We start from the raw sequence: 26,436 nt of genomic DNA on the forward strand, positions 1-26,436 counted from the left end.
AATGTTCCATATTTTCTCAACAATAGTTCCCGGAAGTTAGGATCGAACACTCGTTAACAGACAGTAAAAGACGGTTATTTTATGATTCTAACGAACAGTCAAAATCGCTTCCGGGAACTATTTGAACTACTTGAAGTTACACGAACCACGTCACAATCCTAATTTTCTGTACCCGGGTTGTCGCATCTCTCTCTTTATATGGCTCTGGCCAGCCCCACCTGCAGCAACTCTCTGAGTGTGTCTCATATGGCGCACTTCCGTAAGTGCACTGAAATGTTGTGCGTAGTGCGCACTGAGCACTTACCTCTGTAGTGCACACTGTCGTGGGTAAGTATTGTCTCATATGGAACACTGAAGTTTCGCACTTGGCGGAAGTGACGGGCTAACATTTGATCGCGATTCTCCAACCCGCCAAAATATTTGAACGGCTTTGTTTACCATAATGGATTTCCTTGTGCTTGCTTTGCTTGCTTTTATTTACCCCCTGTTACCCACGTGGAGACTACGCCGAGCCCATCGTGATCGTAGGATCCTGCTCCTATTGGCGGAAGCTGAGATGGTACGTAACCTGTTATTTTCATTGTTTCTTTGTATGGCAGCGTCCCGCCGGTTTTAGGTATACCTTTTCATGCCGTGTGTCGAACGACGTTGTTTGTACAACGTTTTATCAATAAATGCACTAGTCAAAATAAAGTTCACATACATTTTTTTGTATATCACCATACTTATTAGCCTGATTACCATTGACTTTCAAAGGCTCTGCGAGACTTTAGTCTGACCAACAGCCTGTGCTAACACGGTTTCTCCAAGCGCTGGTTGACCCGCCTCCTTTAAGTGCCTCGATTTGCTACTGGTCGATGTCAGAAAGCGGTTTGCCGAGTTTAAACCAATAACAACACTCTTTCCGCTGCCTTGAACACGCCTCTACCCAGAGCCGTTGGAGCTGATCAAAGTTGATTGGTTCTCGACCAAAGGGGGCAGTTCCGCAGATTTCGGGAACTCAGAAATCCTTCCCGATTCAGTTGACCAGACCAGCGACAGAAACAGCCTGAAGGCGTTACGTCACTGGGAGGGCGTGCCAGGCTACATACTTATTGCAATTAAATGCCTTTTGTTGCCCACATTTGTGTAACACTGTGCCGTGAGAACTAAACCTCATGCTATACACTTCATAATTAAAAGCAACATCAGCATACATACCGGTATTCATGTGTATGTGCGTCTCTCTTTTCATACCCATTAGTATTAAAGTGCAATTCACACCAGTAAAATAGCTTTTGATACAATATCTTCACTAAATTAATGTATTGTTTCACATCTATTGTAGTCTGATGTTTACACATTAAGTATGACAAGACAACTAGTTATAGTTAGAAATCATCATAGTTACAGTATATCATAATAAGAAAAATCTAAAAAAAAAAAAGTAAGGAAGAGGCTAAAACACAGGGATTCAGCAAACTTTCATGTTTTATTAAAATAAAATGTTCTTGCTTCTTACAGCAGCATCCAAACCCCAGGCGTAACTGCCAGCTGAATAAATCAGTGCCACTGCTGGCACGGTATTTTGACGGCCACAGTGACTTGCGGGTGGACTTCCGGCTTACCAGGGAGTCCTTCAACGCCCTAATGGCCGTGCTGGGGAGGGAGTGTTATCATGAGCCCCTTTCACATTTAGAAACGATACATTAGCGTTTAAGAAATAGCGGGTTCAGGGGATTTCGCAATGTGAAAGGTAGACGTGTTTTGGTCCCGGGGTTGTTTGAAGTCGGTTTCAGAGGCGAGTTATGGGAGGCGTTGCCTTGCAGCACGTCACACGCAATTTAGGAGTGAACAATGACGTTAAGCATGCCTTGGACCTCGGAGATAAACTGATAAACACAACTGTCATGATGCTAGTGCCAGAGCGGTAGATAAAACAGAGTGGCGACACTCCCATAGACCTCCATAGGATAAAATGGCAGCTCTTTTTCCAGGCTATTTCCTCGTTATGGGACTTTTGGAACTGTTTACAGCCAATCTCTTGGTCAGTAGTTATGAGTTAATTGATTACACCTTCCAGCATCTAGAAGTACATCCCACCCTCCTGCAATTCAGCCATTCAGCGCAGGTTTTGGAACTTTTGATCGCGTGGCGGCGACATCAAAGCGTGTCGCAACTCTCTCTCTCTATGGCTCTGGCTAGTGCTACTTGGTTTACTTTCCAAATGATGGCGGGCCACTTGTTATGTTATTTGAATGCCCAATGAGGTCCTTTTGTCTGTTGAGGTCATATTTTTGTGTGTTGAGTCCTGAACAACTGTTGCTCTGACAGTTAGCTCGTTGGCTAGTTAGCTAGCATTAGGCAAACATTCTAAAAAGACGTGCTGGCAGCAGACGGTTTTGGTAATAGGGTGACCACCTCCAGTCAGACAAAATGTGGGACAAGTAGCATGGTAAAGAGGGACAATGTGGGACAGACGCAATAACTTTAAACTTAAGATATATTGCCAGATCTAATTTACTAAGCAAAATTTTTTTTAATCTACCGACATAAGATTAAGACTACCTAGGCTAAAAGACAAAACATTAATTTCGCAACATCTCATCTTTATTGGGACTATCAAAATTGTCAGCTGTCCAAGGGACCAGGCATTATGCAGCTGAAAGAATGCACTCAGTGAATCAAATTCTTAAAATCCCAAAAAAATATTAGACCCACCTAGCCTAAGTTCAACCAAATATAAGGCCTAGTCTATAGCCTAGTTGAGGCTTGCATAGAAAGTTGAACTATTTCAGTGCAAATAGGTAAACCAGAATCTTTTATGATTTGCATGTTTCTTTGATGTGTTTTTTTTCATCGGGGCTTGTTTGTCTGTTTGCTTGTCTGTCTGTTGGTTCGCAAGATAACTCAAAAAGTTAAGGATGGGATTTTCAGGAAAGGTCTGAAATGACCCACGGAACAAACGATTAAATGGGAGTTATCCAGGAGGCGGTTGTGTTTTCGCTTGGACTATAGGTCTGCGCTCTCGGAGTGTTTTTTTTAGTTTTGTAGGACTCACTTGCACCATGTCGCTTCACATCGTATTCTTCACCATGCCCCAGAGAAAAACGCAAATGCAAAATGCCCTCTCTGCTTCGCCGTCTACAGCTCTTTGCCAAGAGTATATGTTGCGGTCCATTCGCTAAAAGTGCATCTTCTCTTTCTTGTGGCCACACTGGCCATGTCTGCTTAACCTGACCGAAGAGCGCGCTCTCCAATTTGAGATCTTTGACAACGTTGAGGAGGCGTTCGTGCACCAGGCAACAGTTTGATTGACGTACGACTCAGCCTATCGACTACCGATTTTATTGCTCTCCTTTGAACTATTGGACGTAAGTTAACACTACGCCTGTGGGCGTATCTGTGTGTTTATTTTCAATTGGCCAGGGTCGAACGAAAAAGCGGGACAGATGCTCAATTTGCGTGAGGCGGGACCACGGGTAAAATTGCTGTACAGTACAACGTAAAGCGGGACAGGTGGTCACCCTATTTGGTAACCTAGCAACAATAAACACCGAAGTGCTGAGAAAAGGAGGTTCAGGGAACTCTCCGCATAAAAACGCGATTGTTGGAGTCAGCCATAGATATGGACACAGCAAAGTTGTCTTGTCTCTTGTGTGTTTCCTGTATTTTAACCTCCTGCCTTGCCAAATACGTCATCAGTCACACACCCCTAATAGCGGGATTGACCTCTGTTCTTTTCATATTCAACACGCCTCGGCAATAATACTACCCCCCGAGACGGGTTCGATTACCGAGGCGGGTTGACTCCCCACCCTGTGTCGTCAATGTGAAAGGAACAGCCTTAACGTTAAATTCGGCTGATTTAGCATTAAATTCGGTGAATGTGAAAGGGGCTATGGTTGGGGCCCGGAGATCGACACCTTGGTGTTTCTTTTTTGGCTGGCCAGCGCCACTTCCTCCCGTGTCGTTGCCCAGGCTTTTGATATGCCCCGGGCAACCATCCACCGGGCAGTGCACAGGGTGAGTGCGAAGATCGCTGCTCTGCTATACGACGTGGTCCGCCATCCCACCGCAGAGGAACTCCCTCGCTTGGGTGCCCGCTTTTCCCGCCTGGCCGGATCTGCTGCCTTCAACCGGGTTGTAGGAGCGATTGACGGGTGCCACATCCGTGTGAAGCCCCCTGCAGAGGACGCTGCCTGTTATTTTAACAGGAAGCTGTTTCATTCCGTCTAGCTGCAGGCCATCTGTGAAGACGGCGGAAGATTTCTGGACGTGTTCGTAGGATATTGTGGGTAAGTCCACGACGCCAGAGTCCTTCAAAACAGCCCCATATACTACGAGCAGTCCTATCCCCCCGCAGGATACTGCATCATTGGAGATGGTGGTTACCCCTGCCTGTCACGCCCCATCTGCCTCATGACGCCCTTCAGACAGCCAGTGAGAAACCACCTCCAAGCAAGTTATAACTGCTACCTGTCAAGGGCGAGGTGTGTGGTCGAGCGGTCTTTTGGGGTCCTGAAAACGAGATGGCGGTCCATTTTTCTCAAGGCTCTGGAGGTGGAGGTTAAGTACGTGCCGGAGGTCATTGTGTGCTGTACTGTTCTCCACAACATCTGTGTGAGCAACGGGGATGTCCTGGAGCCAGATGCTGATGTCGATGTTGGGAGAGCAGCAAGGGACCAACCAGCACCAGGACCAGCACCTGCACCTCCAGGAACTGCCTCTGTGGCTGATAACACTAGAAGCGCCGCGCCGTTCTGACCCACTTATACCTAGAAGCGCCGCGCCCCGGTCATTTGACCGCTTTGACGACCTACTAGAAGCGGCGTGCTGGTGTGAACTACTTAAAGCGCGGCGAGGCGGTTAAAAGACCGCTGAGTCCTTAGACTGGGAGGCTGTTACTTACACAAAATGATCGCTAGATGGCGCTTCGTGCACGAATCAAATCGTTTGGTCATAAATTCAGTTTGCACTAAGCCATGTATCATTCGTGTCAGACCGTGTTGTTGATAGTCTGTGGTTGTTTCATTAGGCTATGACATACAGCACGTTCGAGTTATCTGTTCATTTATTTGTGTTGATTTGTGTTGTTTGAGGTAAAAACTCTGGAAGAGTTCTTGAACAAACCTTAAGCAAACTTGACTTTCAACTAAAATGCTCTAAAAGTGAATGGGTGGCTAGTTCCAATTCACTCCCCAAATTCACTTCTATTCATTTAATAGGTAGCCTCATTTAATGTTTAATTTAATTCATTTAATTCATTTAATGTTTGCGCCGCCGAAAATGATCGGACCAGAACAAAGAACAGTCTGGTTTCAATTACACGGTAGCCAGGATTTCAGGCCGCATTTTACAGGCTACCGTGGCTACTTTCTAAAACAATTTTTATTAATTTAGGGAGAAGCATCTTATAGGGTCTAGCTATACATCGGAGGGAGGGAGATAGAGAGCTATGCTCAGCAGAAAGATATTCTCCGTTTTGTGAATGTGTATATGTTTGCGACGCTGCTGAAAAAAAGCTATAGGCCTAGCACGCTATTGTTTCTACAATTTAAGCTAACGTTTGTGAATTCGAGATTCATCATTGATGTACACATTTTAACTAAGTCGGTAGAGGAGAATTGTGGCCCACTGGTTAGAGCTTCGGCCTCACACCCAAAGGATTGCTGGTTTGATCCCCGACCTGTTCATGGCAGAAGTTCTTTTAAGCAAGGCATCAATAAATATAGGCTATATTCTATTCTATTTTTTTCTATTCACACAACTACACGCACGCTGGCGAATTCGAACATTCTGAAATGCGCATATGCGATGAAACATGATTGCGCATTCCACGAGTTGCCTAAACAGCCAGCCTACAGTAGCTTATGCAGGGGACAGAGAGAGGCGGTGGGGGTGGGGAGCCAGTTAATTGTCCTCAATATCGCAGTGATGTCTGTAGTAGCCTAGCCTAGATGAGTGTATGGGGGAGGGGGAATGATCGGTTTCAAATAGGCTAGGCCTATTCAACTAGCGGCCCGCGGGCCAGATGCGGCCCGGTTAAAATTTCCTGTGGCCCGTGTCTTGTCATGAGAATGAACTCGCTTTGATGCGTGAGCATAGATCTTTGGCGAGTAGCACACTGTCGGCCCGCTGTCTTCCAGTTATCTTCACTCAGAGAACACAGCACATCACTACACAAACTGAAATTTCCAAATGTGTAACTAGTTTTAAATGTTATCATTAAATGTTAATTATCGCCAATTAATCTTACCGCCAAAGATTCTAAACCTCGAGTGTGCGCAAATCAACAATGTTACAATCATACCTCTCCGTTCCTCCGAGCCCTCGGGAAAGTTAGTGGAAAAGGAGCTGTGGTTTGTAGAGAATTGCCTCTTGACTTTATATTCCTTCCTTACAGCGATGGATTCGTTGCACAATAAACATGAAAGTCTCGCAGCCTACTTGTTGCAGAGGGTAAAATCAATGAACGATTCTCATTGTCAATTAGACGTTTCTTTAGACACAGCCATATTCACTCCACTCGTGGGAATGTTATTGTTTGTGATTTGTGCAGGCTCGACGTTTAGAATCTTTGGCGGTAAGAAATCGTGAAATAGATAAACAGAGGCAGAGCTGGCATTACTTTTCCTTTAAATTCAATGCTAATAATTATATTTGAGAGATTGACGCTGTAGGCTGTGTGTGTTTGAAGCACCTATGAGCCTAATGATCTTGAAGTAGGCTAGTTACTGTAAATCAACACTGTGCAATTGTCCCCACTGATGCATGATATGGCAGCTAGGCTACCAGACATCAGGTATGAAATATGGGTATGGGAAATATGGCCTGGGTGTTTTCAAATAGTGTAGTTTGTGTGGCAGCCTATCTTTTTTTTAATGGATATGGATAGTAGGCTATGTTCTTAGTTTCTATTCCAGTGTTTGTTGACATAGGCCACTGATATTTAGCCTGACTCTCGCCAGACCCTTGTAGTTCCGCCATGCTCCACCAGAGGCGTTTCGCTGAGCTCCAAGATCCCAGATCCTTGTGTGAAGCAGACAGCGAACTACAGGATCTGGCAAAAGTCAGGTTACAGATGTACTAAGACAGCGCTAATAGCGAGTTTTTGTATGCGCAGAGTGCGAACTAGGAAGAACAGTACAGTGCATTTTCATGCACTGTAATAAACAGCATAACAGTAGAGTGCATTTTCATGCACTCTAATGAACAGATGAAAACTCACCGTCTTCACACAAAGGACCAGCATTGGGGTCGCATATAGCTTCCAGTATCTCCGTGGCACTAACGTTAGCTGTAGCTCCCTCTGGTTGATTAGCAGGTCGTTTTCCAATTGCGTTGTCCAGTAGATCAAAATGAATCCCGGTCTTCAGTTTGCTTCTTCCAGCACCACTTCTAGATAGTTCTCTTTTATAATCTCTGTACTCTTTCTTTATTTTCTTAAGTTTGTTTGTTATTTGGTCCACTGTTCTTTTGAAGCCTGCCATCTCTAATTCTCTCTGTATTTGCTCATATATTTTACCCTTTCTCACGGCCCCGTCTAATTTTTCTTGCATTTCTGTTGACGACCAAATAGTAATTAAAGCGTTTATTTCCTCAGTTGACCACTGATGAATTATTCTCTCGTTTTCAGTCATATTTCTGCCTATTTCTGCTAAAGGGAAAACAAATGGCGACGGAAATCCTTCTTGCTGTAGGGGTAGCTCCGCCTACAACCTCTATGACATTTGTGGTGCCCGGCTTTGGGACCAACAACTTCACGGAGCCGTGCCGGTGCTAGCTTTTCAGCACCGGCACCTGACATTTCTGGTCGCAGAACCAGTTCAAGATTGGGCACTGGCACGGCACCAGCACCGGCACCGCTGCAGTGGAAACGAGCTACAAGAGTGCAGGGGTCTGTACTACGAAGCGGGGTTACTGGCTTAGCTGGGTAACTTCGAGAGTAAGTTGATCACGTGTAGCGTAACTTACCGGTTAACCCGTACTACGAAAGGTGGATAGGTTTTAACCTAGGTATGCTGCCATGGCAATTTACGCTGCATCTCAAACCTGCTCCGAGCAGGTTATGATCTTGGTTAACCCGAGGTTTGCGGTTAACCACACCCCACAATGTCGACGTAGGCTACTTGGAAGATACATTATTGGAGCGCAAATTGTAAGCGCCTCTTCGCAAGGCGAGAGTTTTTAAAGACCGCCAGAATCTTTCTCCATATAATATTCTCTATGAAAGATAGCCTATACATTCTCAGCCGAGGGAATTCGTTGCATTTGTCAGCTGATCGAGGCAAAGTGGAGGCTATAAGCATTGGCAATATAACATATTTTCATAATTAAGAAATATTAATGCAAGCTATAACTAGGCCTATAAACCTCTGAATGTTCTTGAGTTTCATTTTCACCTGCTGCCAGCGGCACTGCCGTTACATCTAAAATGTTCACAGGATAGGCATACACTAAATCAGTCAATGGGGCTAAACATTCAATTATCCTTTATTAATATTTATTAATATACATGGCATGAATTGTGTTGCATCTGTAGGACTCTTATGAACTCAAAATGTATTTATTTCAACACATTTCAGACATTCCGCAAGCTATTAATCCTCCGTAACATAGGCTATTTAAGGAACATGAAATAAAACTTTACTTTCATATATCCGATCTGCAATAGCCTACGTTGCCAACAGCCTTGTCTTGCTTTGTTTGGTGCCGACGTATTTGATGTATCGTAAAGTGGGTTTTAATTCCTCGCAACTTTTTTATAATCATTGCTCATTCCTTATGCGTAAAATAGCGTGATCGCGTCATCATTAAAAGTGGTGATTTGCGCTGCAACCCGCCCATTTTATGTGAACGCGCACCAACTCCGATGAGGTTAACCCCAGTTCAACAAATCAACTTCTTACTCAGCGTCGTAGTACCGATTAGCACCAATGAAGATAACCAGGTTTTGTCAACCCCGGTTTAGCAAAGTAACCCTGGGTTACATCTGGGTAGGTTGAGCTCCCTTCGTAGTACAGGCCCCAGACCTCTGCATGCATTGTTGTTCTTGGTTGTCATACATTTGAAACTAGACTATTTAGATCGCCACCGAGTGGCCATACCATGCCATTACATCGCAAACATCTGGCATTACATCTGTTTGTGATGTAATGCCATGGTATGGCCATGTGATGGCGATCTGAATATGGTTTATCATAGGCCAAAACACGAAAAATCCTGCTGAAGACCCTCCTGGCACGGCACACACTGGCCCTCATTTATCAACAGAGCGTAGAAAACAGCGTATATCTGAGCGCAGAAATCATCTTACGACGGGGCTCACGTGTGATTCATCAAACTTTCGTATCACTCCAATTCCAGCGTAAGAATGAACGTTTGTTGATAAATGTGGCGGCTGGAAACAAGCGTGATTTAAATATCACGCCCCTATATTATGCTCATTTTAATGGCCTCGCCCCTAGAATTTACGACATGAAGGTGCATTATACGTCCAAAAAAGATCATTAGTGATCTCGAACCACAGTGACGTCCAGCTGAACCTTGTTAATTTTGACAGCTAGAAGCTGTCATCAAGGAAGGCGGGAAACTAGAGCGATTTGAGCGCAACAGACTTTATTTTCGCAGAGAGAACGCATCATACTATAAATACATTCATTACAAAACCGTACGACACTGAAATTTGCCCTTTTAAAATAGGCTATATGTGACCATTCACAGCGAAATCAGTCGTTTTGCGCACATCGCTATTTTGAGAAAATCAACAATAACAAACTTCCGGGTTAAAATGTTGAATTTCACGTTTTCGCATAATTCGGCGGTATACAGTCTACAGTTTCATATCGTGAACGCATTTCACTGAAAAACCTACGTTTTGACTGTTAAACCCGGCGAAGATTCAACACATTTGCTGTCATTCCCGTTGTGCACGCGCCGCTTAAACAGGTGATTTCTCCTCTTCTGGCATATCATGACAGGAGAACCATGTCAACTTTGGATGCGGTTATCTTAGCGATAGTTTGTGTAATACCCTCGATATACATATCGTTGGAAAGCTTAGTTTATGGCCGTTCACGTGAGCACAATAACTTAATTTACTAAATTTTACCGAAACGACTGGTTCCGCTTTACAGGGTCACATATATGCATAGGCCTAATTCATGAATGTTGCGTTTGCCAAAGAGAAAGTAATCATCGCCTATGGCTATTCTAAGCCATGAAATGTGTCAATATAATATGCTTCATTACAGAAAAAAGGCTGCACATGTTCAGGAAAGGTGTTATGTCCGAGATAGTCCATCAATTCAACTATTCAACTTTCTAATGCACCGCCGATTTACTGCTGCGCGATGCATGCCGCCTGAAAAACTTGCGTACACGAGTTCAGACTAGACGTGAGATTTGAGCGTAGCCACCGATCACGTTCACATTGATAAATGCCATACTTTGCGTGGAAACAATTGTACGCATGTTTTACGCCTGTTTTTGGTCGTAGGCTACGCGCTCGTTTGATAAATGAGGGCCATTATGAGGGCTATTAGATGTTCCTTTCTCCAGCAACAGTAAAACCATCCACCAAAGCCACTGCGAATACGAGATAATGCTTCTTAAAAATGACCGAAATTTAGAGGGAGGAAAATTCTGCTTTCAGTGGTGTAGATAACCCCTCGGTGCACCTTTTGGTCTTTAAAACTATGCTACCTAGGCTCTATGGAAATATAAATGTTCATATCTTTATCAGGATAATCAGGGTAGAAATGGCAATTTCAGTCATTTTCAGCCATGAATTGTTGGATTTTTGAGGGTCTCTGAGAGGGGTCCCAGAACTCCATAACAAAAAACAGCTGGAGGGTTTTAAGTAGGCTATATGGCTGTTCATAGTTCCACATACTTATCACATATACAAAGTATGAGCCGATTTAGCCGACCCCCATCTTCCCACCTCTGCCTGGTTTTCTCATGCAATGCCTCTTAAACGATAAATCACCTATTGCAATGGCTTTGCTGCACAGCGTCCACCTCCAATCAGCGTGGATCAGTTGCAGTTATCCCCTAATACGACCACGAGTCTGATGTAGCCTATAGGACGAGGGAAAGGTATCGTCACCTATTTTATATTATCATTGTAGCCTATACGTTTAACTAGGCTTGTCCCTGGCATAATTTAAATAGCCTAATAATAATTAAAAATGTCTGAGGCTTCGATATGCATGCACGTCTAAACATGTTGGACCATAACTGATGGCGCAAGGTAACGTTGTTTTATCGTTCATTCTTCATTTTTTCGTCTTAGTTTGGCATGTGATATAGCCGGTTACACCTGCATTTATAGCCACTTAGTTTTACATTTCTTTAGGCATTCTGTTCCGTTTGACCGGTTAGCCTACTGTATCGTGTTGATAGATTAACGTTGAACTGAAATCACTGATGGGTAGTAAGGTAACTTAGCCTATAGGCTATTAGCAGACTAGACACGCAATTTCAATTTGCCTGACATGATATTTATTTAAGAAATAAAAGTATGCCCAGGTTATGCTTTGTTAGCAACTATTGCGGCTTTACTTGTGATTTAAATAATTAAATGCATTACATTTTAAACGCCGTGTTAGAGGAAGTTTTTGCGGTTCATAAGAAACGCAACATTTTGGACATATAATAACTGAACATCCTAGGCTACTGCCCTTTACTGCAAAGTGTGACATTCTAGACGTAAAAATATGATTGCATTGCACTGTAGTCTCATAAATGTACGTTTGGTAAGTGCAATTATACCAATAGGCCAGGTTATTTTTGTAATTTGGCAAGAGAGGTAGACCCATAAGCTATCTGATTTCTAAATCTTCACTGGGATTCAACCCAGGCCTATAAAGTTTCAAGAGGTTGTATGAGGACACACGCCAGATGACCATTAGTTCATCCACACTGATGCAACTGACAAGTGCACAATCACTGGACCCCCTGTATTTAAAGGGAAACTATGCAGGTTACGCAATTTCATCACCGGTTTCGCTTTTGCTTTTAGTTTTTGCTTGTTTTATGCTTGCAGATATCTCTGCAGAACTTCCCCTACAGCTTTAGCGTGTATATTTTACAAAACTCCTCAATCGGTCAGTCTGCCTATTCATGAGCATGATCGCGAGGCTGGAGACTTTCTGTTGGAAGGTACTTGCATGGCGCTTGCAGGCGCTAGGGGGAAGTGAGACAGCCGTCATTCAACCCGAAATAAGTCAAATAACCATTCCAATGACTCCAAAGCTGATTAGTTAAAGCAAAAAAAACCTTTAAAAAACGTGCATAGTTGACCAGGTTGTGCAGCACCAGGCTGTGAAAAGGCTGTGATCCTTGACATTACAACCTTTTACAGACATTCCATGCATTAAAATTGCATGAAATTTGCATTAAATGGATGCAATAGTGTGTTTAGTGAGGACACGGGATCCATGGCCAGGACCATGCGGGACAAAATCTAAGAGAGTGGAGAGCCTGATGGGACATAGGGTGCCTCTCAACATCGCTCCTCGATCCTCGAGGGGCGTTCCTACTGATCTATAACTAAAACGGGATAGACTATCCCATTGTTGCCGCCCCATCATTCTTTATGTAGATCAGTGAGGATCGAGGCCCGAGGAGGAAGGGAGGATGTATAAAAGCCGAATGAGAGGCACCTATAGTGTTATTTGCTGCAGTGGTGGCTGAACCAATCCTAAAGGAATGCTTGGGGTCAGTGCAGCAGGAGTAAAGCTTGCCGTTACAGATGCTCATGGCACATGATTTGACGATTTATGAGTGATAGTGACTTGTGATTCAATGAGTAATGGTGTGCTAGGATACCAAGTTGTGTTAGCTATGAGATCAATTTGAAACCAGTAGGCCTAGCGAGTTATGGGCTGCCATTGTATATAGCGAAAAGATTATCTAATGGTGATAATGCGAAAATGCCATTTCATGACTGGACATTACAAATTTACAAAAAAGCAAGCAAAAAACTTGTTTGGCAAGATCTGTAGCCAGGGTCAAGAAGTACTTGGCAGGAATCATGCAGGAGTGTACTGCATAAACCCCAAAGAATGCATCCAGATTGAAAGACCCTGACTAGGACAATGTAGGCTATAGATAAGGTGGTGTGAACGGTATCTAAGGACCCTGGCAGAGTGTTTGAGCAAGTTTTGTGATGAGCATCACATAAAAATGCATTTTGCAGATAAAAATCTAGAGTAGATGCTAGAAGTGAATAACCTGAAGACCTGAATGATCAGAACAAAATGTAGAGGAACAGAGCAAGTGTCTAGGCTGGAATAGGTTGGGCATTGACGTGAAGAGCAGTAGCAGTGAAGAGCATGAAGAGCCATCTTTAAGCTGAAACTGAGTAATGGATGTTAAAGGAATAAGACACCCTAACATGAAATTAAGCCAGTCTCAGTCACCCCCATTGTTAAAAAAAACCCCAGTTAAAATCCGTCCGGGCATTGTCCTGCTTTGGGAGCAGCGTTTTTAGCTTTAGCTTAGCACAGTTGCTGTAAATGAAATGTGTCAGCTAGCATGTCCTCCAAAAAAAGTGACCGAGACATCTAAATTTCTTTCTAAATATATCTTGGGAGGTATGTGTTCAAAACGAGTACAAATCATAATGCAAAATCGAACGAGGTTCGATCGATGTTCCGGGGAGAGATGATGGGGTGAGGGAAGATGTAGCGACGCGTTCACTATGGCCTGGGGAAGGAGACGGCTCGGCACTCTGGGTCAACACCGCACCTATGGTGGAGGGGAGTGGTCAGGAGACAGATAACAAGAAATTAAAAAAAATATGAAGACCTCTGCTGCGGCGCTGGTGCTCCACTGGTCAACTAGAAAGTGCAGAAATAAGAACCACAACAACAGCAGAGCTGGAAGAGATCTGTGAGAAAAGCTGAAGTTGGCCTAAGGGCGTGTTCACACGAGGAGGTGTTTTCTCCAGTTGCGGGTGGATGTTTTACATTATATTCCTATGATACAGAGTTTTTTTTTTTTTTTTTTTAAAAAGGTACTGGGTGCTTTTTAAACCACCGCCACCGGCGTTTTTTTCCACCTACCCCGGGTGGTTTTCAAGTTGAGAAATTTCTACTCTCCAAGAAAAAACGCCCCGCGTCAAGTGTTTTTTTGACAGCGGACCAATGAACGAGAGTTTGCGTCATAGTGAAACTTTATTGAAAGTTCTTTTTTCAGAAAAAAAAAATGGCGACCAAAACAAAGAAAAAAGATGCCAGCCGAACAGCTAGTTGTTCTTGTGAGTGAACATGTAGAGCTATACGACATGACCAACAAGTTATACCACAACATTTACCATAAGGAGACCATCTGGAGGTCGATTGGTGGGATTTTGGGCCATAATTGTAAGAATTAATTTTCAGTTTTCATCCGCTCACCTGGCAAGCTAAGCTAACCAGTAGCAATCAGGGAGCAATGAACGTAACGGTACTTGTGCTCTAGAACGGCAGTTGTCATGGGAATTGAAATTAATGTTTGGTGCTGTTTTGGGGGAATAAAAAAAACCCTGTCGGCTTTCTATCTTTTAAAAAAACACCCAGGTCAAGTGTTTTCTGTAAATAAAAACCTCCTCGTGTGAACACGCCCTAATGGAACCCTTCACTTATACGGAATTAATCGATGAGGGTGAGGCAAAGAGCTCGAGGACACCTCGAAGGCCGTTATTGCGCTTCTCGACCTGGGCCCGTATTCACAAAGCATTTTATCTTGCCACTAAGAGTACTCCTAAATCGCGCTAGATGATTTTAGCTAGGAGTTTTCCCTTAAAAGTTATTCACAAAGCCTTTCAGACCTACTTTTAGTAAGGAGAAACGCCCACTCCTAAACTAAAAGTGAGTCTTCGTTGCTATGGTTGACGTCATTACTCATGCACGAGCTTGATGAAAGTGACCACCTTGATTGGCTGGTGATTATAACGCGGGAATGATGGCAAAAACCTCCCCTACGATGACGAGTTGAGTGACAGGTGTCAGGTCTTCGCTGGTGAGAATGCGTGCGCTATGTCGGACTGTGAAGGATGGAAGATGATGAATAAATGGGTATAGCCTAAATGAATAAAGAGTAGGCTAAGGCAAATAGCCTAGGAGCATAATGAAACACTGACTGGAGCAGTAGCCTATATTTGCAACATGGTTTAAATTAATCTGTATGAAAGCATGAAGCCTACATTCGCGAAGAAGATAAACAATTTAATTTAATTTAGCCCTACAACGACACGTTACATTTAGTTTACATGCAGTTGTGGTTTTTTGATTGTCGGTGGCGTTATTGCATCTCTTAGTTGCAATGCACAATGATTCCCTTGCATGACAGCTCCTGTAACCGCACGGTCATTTCACTACATCGCGACGTGAAATGCCACTAAAAGCGGTTTGTGAATAGGTCTTACTGAGTTAGGAGTCCTCTCGACTTCTTTTAAGCGGTCCTAGACTTAGGAGCTACTTTTAGGCTTAAAATGCTTTGTGAATTACTTTTAGTGAGAAAAATTAGGAGTCCTAAAGTTAGGAGTGACACGCCCATTATAAATTCGCCAGTTAGGAGCTACTTTTAGCCCTAAAATTCTTTGTGAATACGGGCCCAGATACAAATGGGTACAAAATTATGAATGAACATAAATACACAGTATGTACATTTACAGGAAGGATTCTGATTCACAACACTTTCACAGGAAGTCATGAAGTCATATGTCTGTTTCTCATTTGCTTGCTTAAAGTTCCTCTCTGATATTGCTGTCTATTGTGTTTGTACAGATTGTGGATTGTGGACATCACTGCCATTCTGTTCCCCAATTTTTTCAAAGTGGCTCCTCATCCAGGTCTGAGTGAAAACTCATACAACAGCCATCCGCACTAAGGTTCGCTTTGAAGTTGGGTCATTTTTCCGTTTAAGGATCCCTCTTCTCACAGTCTGAGCGTCATGGGGACCAGTGGTTATGGGTACTACCGTGCCACCATTTTTTCCTCAATGTTTGTGGGATACGCTTTGTACTACTTTAGCAGAAAAACATTCTCTTTTGTGATGCCCTCAGTTATGGAGGAGATTGAGCTTGACAAAGATGACCTTGGTAAGACCATCTTTCCTTAATTTACTGCTCTGAGGATGAGATTAAACAGTTGTGTACTGTACAATGGATTTTACTATTTTGAAGGCAAAGTGCATGTATCAGAATGATGAGATGCTCATTGCATTTTTGTCTCACCATTACAGGTTTAATCACCAGCAGCCAGACATTGGCCTATGCAATCAGCAAATTCATCAGTGGAGTTCTTTCTGACAAAATAAGTGCCCGCTGGCTTTTCTCAATTGGACTAATCATAGTTGGAGTAATCAATGTGTTTTTTTCATGGTCCTCCACAGTAGCTGTCTTTACAGTACTCTGGTTTGTGAATGGCCTTGGCCAAGGATTTGGTTGGCCACCATGTGGAAAAGTACTTCGGAAGGTAAGGCAGATATCAATTTTATGTTATCTGCTAGGACAATTATATAGTGTTGAGGATATCCTGCATTTTAGTATGCACGGGTATAGAGAAACACATTAAAACAGAATGTGCAAAAACAGACTATTCACACATCAAGTTACAGTTAAATTTACTTCAAACACTTGTAGTTTAGGTTTGTGTCCATCCATGGGCTTCACCCCTTTGCCATTTAAGTGAATATGCACCTGTTAGTTGCTGGCATTATGACAAGCATGGTCAGACGTTCTAACCCCTGCCCTCACACAGTACTGACCTTTTAGATGGTATGGACAACTATCCGCTGTGAATTCTCATCGGCTGATACCAACGGGACTTATCGACCTGCATCGCCTAAGTCATTACACATAACCACTTTTGTACATCATTAACAAGGCAACAGGAAACTCAAAACAGCTACAGTTTGTTTTTTCTTTGCTATAGCTGTGCATCATAAGGAGATAATAAACAGAGTGGCATCAGAATCAGTCTGTGATATTATTCTCAGAGCCATATACAGTACCCTCCAGAATTATTGGCACCCTTGGTAAAAGTTGACTAAAAAAAGGTATAACAAATATTTTTTTGGTGATTTATTGTACTCCCACAATGAAAACAATGAGGAAAAATACACCCTGCAAGGGAAACAAATTTATTCTGAGAATTCTATTTTTTTTAACAAAAACACCTTGCTCACAATTATTGGCACCCCTGAAACATATTATGTACAACATTTAACAGGAGCATTTTCCTATGTAAATGAAACTTTTTAGAGTAAATCGGAGTGTCTGTGAACTTTCAGAAGTAGTTCATGACGTTCGTTTTCACTATGGTATGAAAATGAAGTCACTCAGAGGCTAAACCCCCTAGTCATTTTACAACATTGGAGAGACAAGAGAGTACACTAAATTGAAATAAAAAGAAAGTGTGTTGACATTTGTAAGTAAGAATGTCTATGGAAACTAGGTATTTTTTTGAAAATGCCTATATTTCCAGTTAAAATTATGATTAAAAGGTTCTAATCATCTGGAAATGTGAAAAACATGTTTGGACAAAGACCCATGGCTATGTTGCCCCCATGTACAGTATGGAGGATGGTATGAAACATTCCATAAGAACTTCTGTTGGAGAGTTACAGACAAAGCTATCATCTTGGGGTCACCAAGTCCCCCAAAAAAATCTTCAAAAGTGACCTCACTGCTAATAGATTATTTAGACGGCATGTCAGGTTAAAGCCAGTCCAGTTATTTAATGAACAATGTAAATGGCAGGAGTTACTGAATGGTACCATGACATGGGAGTGTGGTCTATTGTCAGATGAAAAGAAAAGCGTGCTCTTTTGCTTAAAACACATAATGTGTCTTTGGCGTACATAGAAGAATGACTATACTAAAAAGAATCCCATGCCTAATCAGAATTATGGTGGAGGGGCTGTGCTATTGTGGGGCTGTTTAAATTCCCAACAACCTTGGGAACCTAATTTAGGTGCATGGTATCATGAACACCAAGAAAAACCTGAACATTTTCAAAGGAAATCAAACAATCTCTGCCAAGGCCCTAAAAGTTGGTCATGATTGGATCATTCATCAGGTCAATGAACCAAAACAAATGTCCAGATCAAAACAAATGTGGTTTACTGAACACAAAATCAAGCTTCAGATATTGGCATTGCAGACCCCTGATCTAAACATAGAAAAACAGTGGGATGAGTCAAAGAGGAGAAAGTGTGGACCTAGCAATCTGGATGATCTGGGGAGGTTTTGTAAAGATGAATAGTCTTAAATCCCTTACTTTGTATTCTCAATCTTTATGGGGTGTCAGAGAAGAATATTACAAGCTGTTTTATTGACAAGGAGAGGTTTAAGAAGGTATTACAAGTAGGGGTGGCAATAATTGTGAGTGACGTGTTTTTGTTAAAAATATTTATCTCTTTATGAGATTTTACCTTTTCTCACAATAATTTGCTTCCTTTCAATGTTGGATTTTTCCTCATTTTGTTTTATTGAAAAATTACAATAAATCACCAGCAGATTATTTTTTATACCTGTTTTTAGTCAACTTTACCAAGGGTGCCAATAATTCTGGAGGGTACTGTAGATAGAGGGCTCTGATTATTCTTTCATAGCATTCTCGTAAGTAGTATGCATTGGACTTCCGGTTATGGCGCGCTCCTGAAAGGTCGCATGGGCAGAGGGCTCCGCCTGATTTGAAATAACTTGTAAGCTTTAACAGTTAATATCGTGCAAATAGTGACCAAAATCAATCCTAAGGTCTGAATGTCATATTATGTCGAAGAATCGAGCGAAAAGACAGACAACTAAACCTAAAAAACACGACGTTGGAATGTTGCGTGAGGACGAGCCCAAAGAAGTTGAAGATATGCTAAATCAGGACGAAGATGAAGCTAGCAATCAAATCCTGTCAGCTATACAGTCACTCAGACGCGACTTTAACACACAACTGCATGAAGTCAGAAATGATGTCTCCACTCAACTACACGAAGTGGTTTCATCCAACCGCGAGATTAAAGAAGCTATAGAGACGTTCTCTGAAAGACTGACTGCAGCTGAGAACCGCATTGGTGTGGTGGAGGACCAGATTTCCTCTCTCACAGAAGTTGGCGACACTACGCGGGGGAAAGTTCAAAAGCTAGCTATGCAGATGGAGGAGATTGAGAATCAACGCCGGCGTTGCCATCTAAAGCTGGTTGGAATTCCTGAGGGCTCTGAAAAGCGAGACTGCCGTGCGTTTCTGATGACATGGCTACCACAAGTGCTGGGCATTGAAGATCACCTGAACATCGAGCAAGCCTACCGCCTGGGTGCGACACCGACAACACCAACCCACCAACAACAGAGTGAGACAAAGCCGCGTGTTGTGCTAGTGAAATTCCTATCTTATCGTGACAGAGACAGAGTGATGAGTACAGCGCGTCTGAAAGAGGTTAAACTCGAGAACAGTCAGGTGTTGTTTTTCCCGGATTTGTCACCAACAATCCAGAAACAACGAAAGCTTTTTGACAGTGTAAAACTTCGACTGAGAGCCTTGAAGAAAGACTATGGACTTATATTTCCTGCGCGATTGCGGATTCGGCACGAAGACACCTGGCACTTCTTCAACTCTCCCACTAAGGCTGAGAAATTCGTCGACAAGTTAGAGCGCTGTACTTCACAAGACACCCCACGCGGATCTTCCGAGGATCAAGGGTAGTAGCCTAATATAGTCTAATAATAGATCTGGTTGATTGTCTAGATTGTCAACAATAACTTGCTAATGTGTAGCTGCTGTGGCATTGTAATGCTTACCAGAGATGGCGTGGTCTAGGCTACAGTGGACGGTGGAAATATTTTCTTTTTGGTCACAAAATAATAATATTTTTTTAAATTTTAATTATTTTGGCGGAGCTTATGTCCGAGGTTTTATTTTGTTGTTTACTGTTTATCTTTCTCCATTGTGACTTTTGGTTGCTCACTGCTCCTTTCTTAGGATCAGGTTGGAGTCTGGCTGGAAGGCTGGTCATGGGGGGGAGGGGGGGGTGTGCGTTTTTCTCCGCACACGCACAGGGATGGTGTTTGGCCTTGTTTGGGATAGGCCCATGTTTGGTGTGTTCTATGTTTGTTTTGAAGGCACATTATTGGTAATATTATATGTTCTGATTATAGAGACAACAGTGGTAATTAATACTTTACAGATGGTATCATGAGCAGAGACTTAAGGATAAATATGATTTCATGGAATGTCAGGGGTCTTAGAAAGTTGGTGAAGCTGAAACAAGTAACAACCAGATTGAAACAACTAAAAACACAGATCGCCTTTCTTCAAGAAACTCATTTACTTTCATCTGAACTTACACCCTTAAAAAGGAGATGGCCAGGGCAAATCATAGCAGCCTCATATTCGTCTCATGCAAGAGGGGTAGCAATACTCATTCACTCTTCTATTCCATTAAAAATTCATAATACCATATTAGACTCAATGGGCAGATATTGTGTTGTGCAAGGTTCCTTATTGGGTCAGGATATTAATTTGGTTTGTATATATGGGCCAAATAATGATGATCCCTCTTTCTACGACAATTTATTTCTAACTTTATCATCACTATATGGTGACCTTTGCCTAGCAGGGGATTTCAATTGTACTCTGGACCCAGCTCTTGACAGATCCTCAGGCATGGATGTTACACACATTCAAAGTAGGAAGACAATTCAATATCATATTAATAAGCTTGGTCTCTGTGACATTTGGAGATACAATAACCCATCTAGACGTGAATACTCTTGCTACTCGGCTACTCACAATTCATACTCTCGTATTGATTATTTCCTTCTGTCTAAATCCCTTATAGAAAATGTGAACGACTGCGTGTACAAAGGTATTGTCATTTCAGATCATGCACTACTGTTGCTTTCTTATACTGTCATTGGAGCTTCCAAAGGATCTTCAATGTGGCGATTAAGTCCACGATGGATCCATGATAGTGAGTTTTTGACATTTATGGAGACAAATATTGATGTATACTTTAAAATTAACACCAATCAGACATCAGCGTCTATTAGATGGGAGGCGTTTAAGGCCTACATCAGGGGACAAATGATCAGTTATACTAGCAGTATCTCAAATAAGCAACATTTAAAGCTGATAGAGTTGGAAAAAGACATTAAGGAATTAGAAGAAGAAATTAATATTCTCAATACGATCGAGACCAAACAAAAACTTGATATTCTTAGAGCTCAGTATAATGAGTTGTCAACAAATAAGGCAGCGTCTAGTCTAATGAAACTAAAGCAGACATTTTACGACCAAGGGGAAAAAGCAGGGAAACTATTGGCTTGGCGTATTAAATCATTACAGAATGAAAGAGCAGTCTTTGAACTTGAGTCTGAGTTAGGGAAACCAATTACTAATTTAAAGGATATTAATAAAGAATTTCAGTCATTCTACTCAAAGCTATATTTGTCAGAAACTAAAGCAACTCCTCACACTTTTAACGCATATTTAAACCAGATAGACATACCAATACTAGATGACAACGCTCAAAAAGAACTTAACTCCCCAATATCCTTGTCTGAGCTATCAGAGGCCATTGATTGTATGAAGGGAGGGAAAACTCCAGGACCCGATGGCATTCCCATTGATATCTATAAAAAATTTAAAGGTATGCTACTTGCTCCCTTATTAGATATGTGTGAGGAATCATTAGAGAAAGGTGAACTACCCTCAACGCTTAAGACTGCGCTTATAACTTTAATATTAAAACCTGGCAAACCTTCCACAAAATGTGAATCATACCGCCCAATATCTTTGATCAATAATGATGCTAAAATAATAGCCAAAGTTCTTGCACGCCGATTAGAGAAACATTTACCATCTATTGTTGAGCCAGACCAAAATGGGTTTATAAGAGGTAGACAAGGTTTCCACAATATCCGTAGGGTTATAAATATTTTACATGCTAAAAAAGAAACATCTGACATGGCCATGATAGGTCTTGATGCCTTAAAGGCGTTTGATAGGGTGGAACACACATATTTATTTGAAGTTCTTCAACATTTTGGTATAAGCGGCTATTTCCTTAACTGGATCAAGATTCTGTACTATGATTCAAGAGCATCAATATTGACAAATCACATAGTGTCAAAACAATTTCCTCTTTCCAGAGGCACAAGACAAGGGTGTCCCTTATCACCCCTTCTTTTTGTATTGGCTATAGAACCCTTGGCTATTGCAATCAGAAATAACCCTGAGATAACCGGCATTAACATAAATGATATTGAGAATAAAATATCACTCTTTGCTGATGATGTGGTTGTCTTCATGACCAACCTGAAGCAATCTGTACCTGCCCTATTGAGATGTATAGAAATATTTGGGAGTTTTTCTGGCTATAAAGTTAATGCAACAAAATCCACAATTATGTTTCTGAAAGGCTCTGAAAGATTAACTCCACCCTTATACACTCCCTTCAAGAACATCCAGGACAGTTTTACCTATCTTGGCATTAAAATTACACCAACAATGGAATCGCTGGTACCCACTAACTATGACCCCATAGTTGAATCTGTGATGGCCTCTATAAATAGATGGAAATCCCTTCCTATGTCCATGATTGGACGTATTAATATTTTGAAAATGAATATTCTTCCTAAGCTCCTTTACCTCTTTCAAACTATTCCACTTGCTCCTCCTACCAACTTTTTTGTCAAGATGAAGCGAATCTTTTGTACTTTTATTTGGAACAATAGACGCCCCAGGTTACGTATGACTTTGTTGTATTTGCCATATGATAGGGGTGGGTTAGGAGTCCCTTTTCTCCAAGGATACTATTGGGCTGCACAATTGAGAGCGGCTTCATACTGGTTTGATACTACTTCATTCCCTAGCTGGGCAAGGATTGAGGAGAGCACAATCTCCAAACTCCCCCTTAAGTTATATCTCTATTCAGCAAACCTTTCTATTTTGAAAAAACTTACCCTAAACCCTTTTGTTAGGAATACAGTGATAGTGTGGCATGAAGTTTTGAATTACTTAAAAGAAAATGCTGCTTTATCCCAATTTACTCCTATTTGGGGAAATAGAAATTTCACGCCAGGTACAAATGATCTTGGCTTTAAGAGATGGGCTAATAAGGGTATTAAACAAATATCAGATCTTTATGATGGGGGTGTCCTTTTAAGTTTTAATGATGTCAAGCAAAGGTTTAACATTGATGGTAAGCATTTTTTCAAATATTTGCAGATTAGACATTTCATAACACAAACTCAAAACTCCTTAAGCCTGCCCTCCCTGAACTCTATTGAATTGATAGTTGTAAATGATTATGGTACACCTGGACTCATTTCCCGGTTCTACCAAATCATCATCACAAAATCAACAGAATCTTCAGATGATAAAAGACGTGCCTGGTGTCTAGATCTTAAGGAAGAAATTACTGCTGAAGAATGGAAGCATGTATGCTTACAGAGCCAAGTTCAAACGATAAATACACGGTTTAAATTACTTCAGTACAAATGGCTGATGAGAGTATATATCACTCCAGTAGTACAACATCGTATTGATCCTAACACACCTGGGGCCGGTTTCACTAAGATAGACTGTGACTATAACTAAGACTAAGGGTATAGACATACTTAGCATAGACGTCTAAATAAAGCTGTTGTACAAAGCAGTTAAGACATCGCCTATTCTAAGTAGGACTAGATGCAAAGAATTGTGGGTATATTGAGACTCTTTTCAAAACAAAAAACATGGCGGACAAAGTGGACACTAACCGTGCAGTAGCGTTTACTCACGCAGAAAACCTGTGTATTTTGGAGGAATATAACATATACAAAGACACATTACTTGGCAAATTCAGCGAAGAATGTAACAACAAAAAGAAAAATTCCATTTGGAAAAAAATTACGACTACAGTTAACAGCGTTAACCCTGCGGTAGTGAGGGATGTCGCGGCAGTACAGAAACGTTTCAAAAATATGGTACAGGAGGCTAAGAAGGAGATATTTAAGAGGAAAAACCCTCCAACGGGAGGAGGGAGTCTAAAAAAACTGAAAATTACTACCGAAATGGTGATGGCCATTTATGGCGATGAATCGCCATTGTTCTGGGGGATTCAAGGAGGGAAGGAAAGTGGGGTTGCCGGACCTAACGCTAACATTAGCATTAACGTTAACGTTAGCAACGTTAACAGCTCTGCTTGCGACGACGAGGCTTCCTCATCAGCCAGTGCCTGCCAGCCCATCTGTGGTGATGCATCAACACAGCAAACAGAAGAGACTGCCGACCAGGAGGACATTACAGGTAGAGCTTGTTTTATTTATGAACGTGTTAGTCCAGTCCAGTCAAGTCAAGTGGGTTTTAATGTTATTTCACACAGGACGTGCATTCAGGTCAGTGCTTTCAGGTCAGTGTGAGTAGATTTAAGCAATAAGCCCCGAGAGGCCGTGCGTTATACTGTATAATCGAACAGCTAAGGGGCGTTGTTAGGCACGGACTCGAGTGGCTTATTGCTTTTCTAAAACGGTTACCACATCGATCTAGCAAGATTTCATGAAACAAAGGCACAGCAACGAAAAAGTAACGATGCCAAGAAATATATTCCCTCCATATGAATGGTCGGTGGGTTAAGGGGCGGGGGTAGTGGTACTGATGAGGGTGGTGGACAGTAGGCTACACAAGCACATCACATGATTGGCAACAAACAAATTCACTACACACTCGCAACCTTATAGGCCTACTGCTGATGCATTGCAGTAAACTGTTTTTAGGCATATTTCAAAACTCCAGACTCTTCTACACCATTGGATATTTCTGCACTGCAGGCTAATGTGATTTGTCCGAGATAGAAAAAACTTTCCACAATTCCACAATCTAATTAAAACATTGCTCTTATATTTTTGTCAGCATCCTTGACCCCTGATCCTGGTGGAAATATTACGGTGGAGGAGGAGTGTCAGAGAACATCAAGGGCCAAGACTACCATGGCCATGGTGCTTGAGAAGCAGTACTGTAATCTTCAACTTGAGGAGAAAAAACTCCTTCTGGAGGTTGAAGTTCTGCAGCTTCAAAAAGAAAAGCTATCAAGGAATCTGCAGAGACTAAGGCGGTCAATGGAGGAGTGATGACCTGTTGCTTTGAGTATGTCGTCATTACAGAGAAAGAAAGAAAGAAATTACACTGTTTTTTCATTGAATACTAATATCCTGACATTACACTGTTGCTTATTTATTGAATACTTCTAATAACCGTACATTACACTGTTGCTTGTTGAATGCTTCTAATAACTTGACGTTGCACTGTTGTTTATTTCATTGAATGCTTGTAATAACCTGACATTACACTGTTGCTTATTTATTGAATGCTTCTAATAGCTTGACATTACACTTTTATTTATTGAATGCTTCTAATAACTTGACAGTGCACTGTTGCTTATTTATTGAATGCTTCTAATAACTTGACATTACACTGTTATTTATTGAATTGAATACTTGTAACAGACATTTTTTACTTCACTGCCTTAACATTTAAAGGACACTTAAATATTAAATATTATAAATATTGACATTTGTGACTTGAATATTTGTTATCAAACTTTCTTAATAAAAGAAAATATGTATCTGAATTACAAAAAGGTTCAAGTGGTCTTTCAGTTTGTAGATTGGTCAGTCTTGTGCATTGAAGATCCTCTCAACATACATTAGACGCACATATCGACCAGCTCCTTGCTGCTCTTCTTCTCTGTCTTCTGCATTATGATGGAATTGGTCATCTCCCTCCTCTTCTTCAGGGTCAGGTAGCCGAAGATCCCTTATGAATTACAATTTCAAAATGAATGATTGGCTTTTATATAAGTATTATGTTTATGTAAAGTCTTACATTATGTCCTTTAACCATGTATATTTATTATTTATTTATTTTTTAGATTGTTTTTGTCAGGCAGGCCTACCTTGCCATGTTGTGCAGAACAACAGTCGCGCAGACAATGTTACACACTCTCTGAGGAATCATCCTCACTTCTCCATGTAGACAGTGAAACCTTCTTTTGAGAACACCAAACGCTCTCTCAACTGTGTTGCGGGTTGAACAGTGAGCTGCATTGTACTTCCTCTGTGCAGGGGTGTTAGGATTCAAGAAGGGAGTAAGGAGCCATGGCTTCAGAGGGTAGCCAGAATCACCCAACAAAATTCCATCAATAATACCCTCCTCGAATGCCTCGTAAAGCTGAGAATTTTGTAGGATTCTTGAATCGTGAACTGATCCGGGCCAGCGGGCCACACAATTGAGAAACTTCAAATTCGAATCACAAACAGCCTGAATGTTCAAGCTATGATAGCCTTTCCTGTTCACAAACAAATGTTCATCAGCTGATGGTGCCTGGACTTTGACATGTGTCCCATCGATGGCTCCCACAACATTGGGGAACCTTGCAATGTTGAAAAACCCTTTTCTGATATTGTTCAACTCAGCAGGTTCTCGC

At 41.7% G+C, this 26,436-nt stretch overlaps 1 protein-coding gene across 2 annotated transcripts in view; it reads left to right on the forward strand.

Moving 5' to 3' along the window:
• Positions 1 to 11,000: 11,000 nt before the first annotated feature.
• LOC134080772 (glucose-6-phosphate exchanger SLC37A4-like) overlaps positions 11,001 to 26,436 on the forward strand; it is an 85,462-nt gene continuing 70,026 nt past the window's right edge. Inside the window, exons 1-3 of one of the 2 annotated variants that reach the window (XM_062537378.1) lie at positions 11,001 to 11,082; positions 15,759 to 16,072; positions 16,216 to 16,448. In XM_062537378.1, the coding sequence (XP_062393362.1) occupies positions 15,925 to 16,072; positions 16,216 to 16,448 (381 nt within the window). In that variant the 5' untranslated portion in view covers positions 11,001 to 11,082; positions 15,759 to 15,924. Of the gene's footprint in view, positions 11,083 to 11,102; positions 11,237 to 15,758; positions 16,073 to 16,215; positions 16,449 to 26,436 lie in introns of those variants that run through there. The other variant, XM_062537379.1, reaches the window with a different exon arrangement.

The sequence above is a fragment of the Sardina pilchardus genome, chromosome 5 (genome assembly GCF_963854185.1).
Source record: "Sardina pilchardus chromosome 5, fSarPil1.1, whole genome shotgun sequence".
Taxonomy (NCBI): Eukaryota; Metazoa; Chordata; class Actinopteri; order Clupeiformes; family Clupeidae; genus Sardina; species Sardina pilchardus.